Source organism: Ruditapes philippinarum, unplaced genomic scaffold (genome assembly GCF_026571515.1).
Source record: "Ruditapes philippinarum isolate M1 unplaced genomic scaffold, ASM2657151v2 ctg21323_1_1_1_1, whole genome shotgun sequence".
In the NCBI taxonomy this organism is placed as follows: Eukaryota; Metazoa; Mollusca; class Bivalvia; order Venerida; family Veneridae; genus Ruditapes; species Ruditapes philippinarum.
In genome coordinates, this window is record NW_026852732.1 from 1 (window position 1) to 11,141 (window position 11,141).

Here is an 11,141-nt window from a genome sequence, read left to right on the forward strand (position 1 = left end):
ACCCCATACATTATTTATTTTTTTCGTTTTTCGTTGGGGGCACTCTTTCTATTATGCTTTCTTTGCTCTTTTAAAAAAAGGCCCCGCACCTTTTTGGGAAGTGAAGCTTAAAACAAATCCAAACTAATTGTTTAATTTCTCAATACCCCTATTTTTACATTTACATTCATTTCATTTTATTCCCTTGCGCTTTCTTGTAATCATTAATTGGGGTGGGTTCCCAAATTTTTAACAAAAGAAACCCTTGGTTCCCCGGGATTAGCATTTTCATTCAAATTTTTAAAAGAACCCTTGTCCCCGGGTGATTAGCAAATTTTTTTAGTTTCCCAAAAAAACCCTTTTTTCCAAAAAGGGTTTGCAAATTAAACATTTAAATTTCAAAAAAAACCAAATTTTCTCAGGAGATTACATTATCTACTTATTTTGGATTAATTCGGATTAAAATTAAAATCAAAAATTTTTCTCCAATTTTTAAAAGGAAACCCCTTGTCTCTGGGGGTTTTGGATTAAAACTTAAATTTTCTCGGAATTAATTGGGGTTTACTAATCCGGATTTCTTATCTTTCCCTTTCCCAAAATTTTCCCTTTTTTTAAATTCCGAAAAATCAAAAATCTCAAAAATGATATACTCTTTTAAAACTTCACATGATTTTTTAAAAAAAAATTTGGCATACAAACCCAAAAGCTTTTTTTTAATGTTTTTTATTTATTTTTTAAAATGGCATTTTATGCCTATCTTTAAAATGTAAATGGTTTAGTGCACAGGTAAAAGTTTAAAATTTCATAAAATTTTTGCCATAATTGTTTTTTTAATTTTTCAAATATAATCAATTTAATTCCACGTGACCCTAAGGGGAAATTTTTTATAAATATTGGTAGGGATATAGGATCAATTTTGAAAGAGGGGGGGGGGGTTTTTTAAAAATATAAGTGGTTTTTTAAAATTTTTTTTAAACATTTTTCTTTCATTAATTTTTGGGCAATTTTACCCCTTTAAAAGGTTTAAAACTCTTGAAAAAATTTTTTAATATTTCCCTTTACTTTTTAAGACAGTCGTTAAAAAGAATGGATAACTTTCCCCGGGGAAAAAAGTTTTTACAAAGAATTTTAAATGAGTTCAAATTTTCAATTAGATTTAAAAATGGCAATGGGGAAAAAGAATTTTAAAAAAGGAAAAATATAATTTTTTAAAATTTAAGACCAATACCGGAAGCGGGGCGACACTGAAAACGGAACTCGAGGGGAATGATAGTCCGTTAGGGGACTAATAAAGTTTCCCAAACATCACAAGGTATCACAAGGTATATATTCAACTCAACTTGAGAGCGAAAAAATTAAGCATTGTGCAATAAAAGCTTTGCTTTTTACTTGATATCTTTATGGTATTTATTGAAGTTACATATGATAATCTCTTTTATGTTATGATCTGACATGTATGTTACTCATTTATAATACTTCAAGTTTGTAATGTCGCATTCCATTAAATAATTCTGAAGTATATATGATTTATACACGTTTGCTGTCGATCAAACTAATTTTTGTTTTTCCTCAAATAAAGTAATTCTTCTGTATTTTAAATTCGTTATAAAAATGTCTGACATTTTATATGGCCGTATAAACGGTTGTTTGCAACAATTTAACCACCCCTCGCTTACAGGCTCTGGTTATATAAATGAATTTTGGCTCGCTAATAAGCTCGCTCGCTCACCGGATAAACCTTCTCTATTCCGAAAACAACCATGTATTCTCTATATATTATTATTATTTATTATTTTATTATATTCTGATCTATACATACATATACAATTAAAACAATATACATACAGTTAATTGTATAGCCATTCTTTTAAGAACTATAACAGACTGTTATAGTTTATAAGCGGGGCAACTCCTCAGTCTACAGAGATCTATAATATCTACTGTAGATTTACCTCCCTTAGTTACATAATTATACACATTTACATGTCAATATAAACACATCATAATTAATATCTCTTAGAAATTTACAAGTAAAACAGCATATTCCAAGCATTGAATAATTAAATTGTACTAATATATTATACCGACAACATAACTGTATGATTAATTACATTAGGGTTGTTAATTAATATTAAAATGGAAGAATGAAATCTCATGACTGTACTAAATCCTAAATGGTTGTCTCCTTATCAATGTACTAAAACCATCTATACATACTCATTTTATTTTGTCTTTATACATTTTAAAAGTTTGATAACAACCACTGACCTCAAACTTTTAGAATGTATAGTCTCTGGGTTAAGCAAACAGAAGGATATATAAGTCTGAAAATAAAGATCTTTTGAAATAAGTTTTATACACGTTATAGCGTATATACCTTTCTATGTTTGAAATATCAAATTTAACTTAATTTTAAATCTTAAAAATTCGCTTATTATCCGTTAAAAAAATACCTAACCAACTTATTTTAAACGCTATCGATTTGTAATCAATATTTACACACTTTCTTAAGCGACAGGTTTTAATTCTACAACTAGGTACATGTAGTAATAATTACATTTCAATTACAAGACAATAAGTGTTAAATTTACAAAATGTCGCTTGAAGGGATAAAAGATTGTTAACTTTGAAATTGAATTATTGTCAGTTTTAAAAAACAAACGCCAGAGGGAGTACTTATACGTGAAAGTAATAAATTGGGAAGATCTGCTTTTCTTGTTAAAATATATTGATTTACATGGAGTAACATACATAATTTTGGTATTTTATAAAGAAAAAAAAACGAAGAAGGGATAAAAGCATTAAATGTACAAGAGAGTCTATTGAAAAGTAAACACTAACAGACAGTGACTTTATAAAGAATATTCGCGAATGTTAAATTTAGTGATTCAGTTATATAAAAAAAAAGTTTTTATAGGAACGTGGAATTAACACTGCCTTTAAATAACACAACAAATTCTAAGTGGAGAAGAATAGAAAAAGACGTAATAAAGGGGAAAGAAGTGACATACATGTATATACTAAAAAGCAATATCCGAGAAAATATGCGAATAAGACAAAACTGACAAAAAATATAATATAGGTTTTAGTGCAAGTGAAAATCGCGATTTGGTTCCATGGAAACAATGGCTGTAACGTTTTTGAAGAAGTTACCACGAATTCTAATATGGCTATGTCTAATTTCTTTATTTTTCGCGATCAACTATGTAATTATAGATAGTTATAACTCATTTCAAGGGAATCCAACTCAAAGTAAAACTAGTGGTATGCATATTTCAAAAACCGTGGCTTATAGTAATGCCAGTACTAAACTTAAAAAGAACAATCTTGTTAATCATGATAAGATAAAAGGTATGTTAAAAAAATTAACTATTTACCTGACACATTTATTTTTTTTACACAAACATGCAACAATTAATATCATCTCAACGTGGTAATGTAATCAAGTGGCTGCTGGACTAGTAACGAATATCTAGCCTTTATTTAAAAGAAATGGTTTACAAATTTGTAAAAAATAATGCTTACTAGTCTTTTACAATTCTATTTTAGAATTGCTACGAGCAATATATATATGTATAAATTTTATGTATTTACTTTATGAATTGTACAAAGATGACACTTAAATAAAACATTAAACATGCATTCGCTAAGCGGGGTGGGGGTGTATCTATACTTTTATCGCTGTTAACGCATTTATGTAACATCTAAATAACTGTTATAGTACATTTGTATAAAGGTACCTTAAGACACTTTTGCAGCACTGTTATAAATTTTTTTATATGTATGTTACTTTAAAAGTTGTATAAAGCGGCATGTCTAAATTTGATTTCTTACTGACATATTGGTGATAAGCTAGGCCCTTGGAGACCCATTACATAAGGCCCGGTTAACTACGATTATATGCTTGAAATGTTGTGGTTTTTTTTTGTTATCTCTAAAATGTAGACAATAAAATTCTACAACTAATGCACCGTCGGTTACCCGCGGTATATATTCCGTACATAACCGAAGATGCAATAAAGACCACCGATGGTTGTTTCTAAAATGAACATAATAGTGGGGTAGTGGACTGAATAGCTGATTTTTTAAATCTTGGCTAAGATGATTTGAGTAATATGCTTCACTGTATATTCTCATATGAAAGTAGTCAGCTAATTATAACAGTGATCCACTTTATTGTATATGCTCATATGCAGGTGAGCTAGTATTTTTAGATAATTATGATTCCATTTATTGTTATTCTCCTGTACTCATTACTTGCAACATGAGAAAAGAAATAAAGTGGATCATTCTTGTTAACCTCATGTGCAAGTACTCATGTGCAAGTACTCATGTGCAAGTTAAGTTAACCTCATGTGCAAGTCCCTGTGATCGACTTTATAATTATTCTCATGTTCAGGCAATGAGCCAAGTATAACAGTGACCAACTTTCTTGTTATTCTCATGTGCAAGCAATGAGCTTATTAGAATAGTGATCCACTTTGTTACCGTTCTCATGTGCATTTAACGAACTAAATATAATGATGATCCATTTATTCTCACACGCAATAAAAAGCTAATCAAAATTTTGATCTACATTTTTGGTATTCTCGTCTGCAGGTAATGAGCTAATAATAATAGTGATCCAGCTTATTTAAATAGTGGTTTACTTTATTATTATTATTCACATGTCAGAAAAATGAGCTAATTATAATAGTAATTCAATTTTTGTTATTTAAATATGCAAGCAATGAGCTGATTGTAATGGTTATCCACTTTCTTTTTATTCTAAATATGCAGATCATAAGCTTTTGTAACACTGATCCACTTTCTTGTTATTCTTAATATGCTAGCAATGAGCTGATTGTAATGGTTATCCACTTTCTTTTTATTCTTAATATACAGGTCATAAGCTTTTGTAATAGTGATCCACTTTCTTGTTATTCTTAATATGCAAGCAATGAGCTGATTGTAATGGTTATCCACTTTCTTTTTATTCTTAATATACAGGTCATAAGCTTTTGTAATAGTGATCCACTTTCTTGTTATTCTTAATATACAGGTCATAAGCTTTTGTAATAGTGATCCACTTTCTTGTTATTCTGAATATGCAAGCAATGAGCTGATTGTAATAGTGATCCACTTTCTTGTTATTCTTAATATACAGACCATAAGCTTTCGTAACAGTGATCCACTTTCTTGTTATTCTGAATATGCAACCAATGAGCTGATTGTAATAGTGATCCACTTTCTTTTTATTCTTAATATACAGGTCATAAGCTTTTGTAACCGTGATCCACTTTCTTGTTATTCTTAATATGCAAGCAATGAGCTGATTGTAATAGTGATCCACTTTCTTGTTATTCTTAATATACAGACCATAAGCTTTCGTAACAGTGATCCACTTTCTTGTTATTCTTAATATGCAACCAATGAGCTGATTGTAATAGTGATCCACTTTCTTGTTATTCTTAATATGCAGGTCATAAGCTTTCGTAACAGTGATCCACTTTCTTTTTATTCTTAATATGCAAACAATGAGCTGATTGTAATAGTGATCCACTTTCTTTTTATTCTTAATATACAGGTCATAAGCTTTTGTAATAGTGATCCACTTTCTTGTTATTCTTAATATGCAAGCAATGAGCTGATTGTAATAGTGATCCACTTTCTTGTTATTCTTAATATACAGACCATAAGCTTTTGTAACCGTGATCCACTTTCTTTTTATTCTTAATATCCAGGTCATAAGCTTTTGTAACCGTGATCCACTTTATTGTTATTCTTAATATGCAGGTCATCAATTTTTGTAAAAGTGATCCACTTTCTTGTTATTCTTAATATGCAGGTCATAAGCTTTTGTAAAAGTGATCCACTTTCTTTTTTATTCTTAATATGCAGGTCATAAGCTTTTGTAATAGTGATCCACTTTCTTGTTATTCTTAATATGCAGATCATCAGCTTTTGTAACAGTGATCCACTTTCTTGTTATTCTTAATATGCAGGTCATAAGCTTTTGTAACAGTGATCCACTTTCTTGTTATTCTTAATATGCAGGTCATAAGCTTTCGTAACAATGATCCACTTTCTTGTTATTCTTAATATGCAGGTCATAAGCTTTCGTAACAGTGATCCACTTTCTTGTTATTCTTAATATGCAGGTCATAAGCTTTTGTAACAGTGATCCACTTTCTTGTTATTCTTAATATGCAAGCAATGAGCTGATTGTAACAGTGATCCACTTTCTTGTTATTCTTAATATGCAGGTCATAAGCTTTTGTAACAGTGATCCACTTTCTTGTTATTCTCATGGACAGGGAATTAGTTATATTAGTAATCATAATAGTGATTGCCTTTATTGATGCTCTCATATGTTCATTACTTGCACATTATAATGGAAAAATAAAATAGATCATTCTTGTTATTCCCATGTGGTCAGGTAATGAGATAATTATGAAAGTGGTTTACTTTATTATTTCTAACAGGTAAAAATGAGCTTATTACAAAAGTGATCAATTTTCTCACGGTTTATAACGAGTACATATAATGTTATGTTAGCCAATAGAAAGTTGCATTTTTCTAGTTATTTCCATTAATATAAAACATATATTTTAGATAAACAAGCCGGAACAAAGAAGAAAGAAAGTCAAGAATCAAAACTGCACAAAAGCAAACCTAAGAAATCCGAGTATGCAGACAAACTGTTAAAACTGACCAATAAAACACCAAGGAAAATTATAGACATCATGGGTCTTGTAAGTGCAATTTTTAAAGCTTCAATTAATCTATTTCGTATGGTGGCTGATTTGTGCCATTCGTTTTTTCGCCCCGAATGGCACAAATCAGCCACCATAATTTCGATAAACAATGTACAAGCATATTTCTTTTAATATTCAGCAAAAAGTGCATCGGCCAACATGCTTTGAACTAATAGTATTAAAGCAGCGTGCCTCAAGATTCGTGCTTGTTTTTTATAAAACTTTTGAACACTGAAACTTAAAGTAAAATATTGTGTACTGAACAAAGACAGTTATTTATACACTGTAAACAACATCACCAATCCACATAAATTACAAAAAAAAAAGAAAAAAAATATTGGCTCATCTGATCTGGAGACATATAAAGCACTCCCCTTTTAAACCAGATGTGATGAAATCGTGAAGATCTTTTTTAACGCTCTAGAACCCGCAGTCAGGAACTATGTATACATAGTACTGGAAATATGGTCGCGGCTCAAGTATGGTTACAGAGCATTATCGGTCTCTTGGTTGAGTGGCAAACACCTAAACCAATGGGCCAACACTCATATATGATCGGTATATTTGCCGTAGGGACTGTACAACTTATTTTAACGGTATTTTTATCGATACAGTTGTCAAAACAATTAAACTGATTATATCTGATATTATTTGGTTACGTTTGAACTTTATACACCCATATTATATAACGTTTAAATATTGTTTTAATAACCGTGTTTCTAATATAATGACTTACTTGTAAGAATGTACATAAAATTGCCTGAAGGTAATTATGTCGTAATTTTAACGATACTTGAAAGTAAAAAGATGTTACATTATTATATTGCGTAAGTTTAGAAAAATATTTTATATCTATTTGAATAAACAGAGGATATCCAAGTTTTTTCTATGAATACAAGATTTATTTTCATCAAGTGGTATGAAAATCAATATTTCATGAGTGGTTGTACAAGTACCTTTTAAATTACGACATAACTACCTTCAGGCTATTTTATGTACAGTGAAATATGATAATTTTCATAGCACAAGATGAAAATAAATCCTGTTAATCGAAAAAAACTTGTATTTTCTGTTTATTATACATTTTCCTCTTTTTGACATTACAATTTTAAAAACATTCCCTAGAATTGTGTGTATTAAGAAAGTAGTCCGGCATGACACCAGTGGAAATACGGAAAATATGCTTCACTAAACTGAAAATACGGAAAATGAAAATACGCAATTTTGTGTCATCAATATTTCTCAATATTTCATTTATAAGTACATGTGTATTATAAAGAGCAAGTTTCAAGTAATAAAACAATCATCTTATAAATATTCATGTTATTGTTGTATTGCTTTCAGCCACCAATTAAATTTGATCAACGGTACAAAAATCCATGCTTCATCGGTGACGTCAACAATCCATTGTTTCAAGATGGCAGACTACATTGTCTGCCATATTTCTACATCATAGGTATACATTATTATTTATATTATACTTTCCGACGAGGTGCTTAAAAATAACAGTTTAATACACGTTATATCACACAAGTCTCTCTTCATTAAAAGACATAATATAGTGCACAAATTGAGCGCACATAGAAGAATGTAATGACGTCATATAACTGCCATTTTTTAGTGATTATCGAATGTATCTCTCATGGAAACGAGATTTAAATATATATATTTTCAATCTTGTTTTATGCTTTTGAAAATATCTTAACTTTTTTTCTTACTTTTCAATATTATGTATTTCATGTTCACTGAAAACAAACAAACTAACCAACATTTGCCATGTACAAGTCAAGTTGTTTAAGCGAATTCGGTCATATCACATGACATCTCTTATTTTCATTGGATTGCAAACTATAAAACTGCATTATTTTTTTATGTCTTTATGGTCATATCCTAAGCTATTTTATCAGAGAGTGTATCTGTTATTAACACACAAGACCGTCATCCAACGGCATTTTTTATGTAGGTTGAGCTATAAGATCTCGCATGCGTAAATCACATTAGCACCTTTCTTACAGTAAGGCACTTCGACTTTATAATACAAAAGACACACGCAGATTTTAGAGCGCTCGACATTGTGGGTTCGATTCCCGGGCTAGCCAACTCAAATCACGGCTCAGTCTTTCGGATGAGACTTTAAATCGAGGTCCAGTTTTGAGTGCTTGAGAAGATTCTGGAATTGGGGCATCTATCTGTATATGTATCTTGCACTATCCTCCAAAAATCTAAAATGACTTATAGTCTTCTGGAGGACTCGCCCATATGGGCAACCGGTGGCGAGTATGAATAAACTCAAAATACACACTAAATATTATCGACAACACTGGGTAGTGTAGAGACAGGCCACATTGTTTGTAGCCCAATTTTTGTAAGCTCACTTTTGTTGGAGCATTGTCTCTATCCGCATTTTAGAAATCATGATCACAATGTAGAAAAATGTCGTGTTTTTTCCCGTTGATTTTTATATTTTTTACCCTAAATCAATGTGAAGAGATGAGATGAATTAAATGTCTTAAAGTGCATTTCGTCGGGTGGAAAATTAATAATTCAAGCGCCTTGTCCGGTATATACGGGAATACGGTACTAAGTTTGTATATTTGTATTATGATATCCCTTAAACTTTACATGGACTGCAGAAAAAAATCCATTACACAATTTCAGCAGATATTGATAATCTTTTTTCTGAGTTGGTGATTATAATATCTTGCTATATTTCTTCAATATTTTATTTTACAGGAGTTAAGAAAAGTGGTACCTCTGACTTTTTCAACAGAATCGCAGCGCATCCAGAATTTCAGACACCAAGTTTCAAGGAGGCACAATGGTTTCCTAGGTTACGCGCCGGTATAGACACTAAATTTATCACAGAAAGATCCGATTTTAAAAGTGAGTATTACTTTTAAAAATAAACTCATTTTGAGTTATTGTATCCATTTTTATTTATTTATTTATTATTTATTAATTAATTAATTAATTAATTAATTAATTAATTAACTTATTTATTTATTTATCTATTTATTTATTTATTTGTATTACTGTATTTACATATTTAATTAATTTTGATCATTTTTTTCCTTATAATTTCATGATTGATTGATTAATCAATTAATTAATTAATTATTTGAAGTTATTGATTAATAATGTCAATCACCTAAAGATATAAATTAATCAATTAGTAATTCACATTGTTAATCAATTACCAATCATGATATAAATCAATGAACTAATTATTTAATTATGAGCGACTGCTGTACGGACGGACGGGCATCTTTAGAGGATTGTCATTATAGAGTTTGTTTCTTTGATGTTTTTTTCAATCCCGCAAGTCACCTTTTTATCGAAGAAATTACAATTGTCTCTTAATGTAAAGTTGTACACAAGTCCTAACTCTGTAATGGTTATACTCTAGGATCGGACGGACAGATGTCTGGGCGCATCCATCCATCCATCCATCCATCTTAGTTGCTTCTTTTTTATTATTTATTTATTTTATTTTACTTATATTGTTATTTATTCTTATCGATTTCTTTCAAGTAAACGGATTTGCGCCAGTAAAATTGTTTAGTTTTAACCCCACAAAATAGCTGATTACTGTAAAACATAATATTCTCACCTATTATTGCAGAGAGCAAAAGTAAACCAGCTTTATTTTAAAATCTTATCTCACATGTTTTCATTTTTAAACCAACACTATTGCAGATACTATCCAAAAAGGTATTGATAATCGTAGTATAAAGTTTTACATCTCAATGTTTGATAGCGCAGCAGACGGCATTCAGAATTGCACGAGACGGAGGGTCACCACTAATAAATGTATAACTGGTAAGTTCCTATGCGACGTTCGTTTCCTCTTTCTGCGATTTTTGCGCATGCTGCTCGCGGTTTTCTCTGGCATATAATCATATTCTTAATGAAATTGTTTGATAAATTGATAAATAAATAAATAGATAAATAAATAATTAAATAGATAAATAAATAAATAAATTGCGAAAATGTTAATATAGACAATAGCGTGAAAAAAATAAAATAAAAACAACAGCTAACAACATCAGCAAGAACAACAACAACAACAACAACAACAACAACAAGTAAAACATTATTTTTTTGTGTTTCATACAGTACAAGATGCTATAAGTCAGTTTTGCGCGTGTCGCACTACACTTTTCAAAAGCGCACAGCTCATCTGTCGGTGCAGAATATATAGAGGATATTTGTTTGTTTGTGTGTAAGATGAAATTTTATTTCATCGAGTGGGCTTTAAAAACAGTATTCTCACGAGTGGCGTAGCCACGAGTGAGAATACTATTTTTAAAGTTCACGAGATGAAATAAAATTACATCTTACACAACAAACAAACAAATTTTCTTTTTATTTTATGCTTAAAAACAAGTTAAAACGAAATTTCCTTAATATTTACGTTAATATTAA

At 30.1% G+C, this 11,141-nt stretch overlaps 1 protein-coding gene across 1 annotated transcript; it reads left to right on the forward strand.

Moving 5' to 3' along the window:
* Positions 1-1,975: 1,975 nt before the first annotated feature.
* Positions 1,976-10,535, forward strand: LOC132722643 (uncharacterized; the record flags this gene model as incomplete). The annotated part of the gene is made up of 5 exons (XM_060707167.1): positions 1,976-3,330; positions 6,574-6,713; positions 8,061-8,172; positions 9,450-9,599; positions 10,413-10,535. Coding segments are annotated over exons 1-5 (760 nt in total), but the record flags the coding sequence as incomplete, so codon positions are not given.
* Between the last annotated feature and the right edge of the window lie 606 nt (positions 10,536-11,141).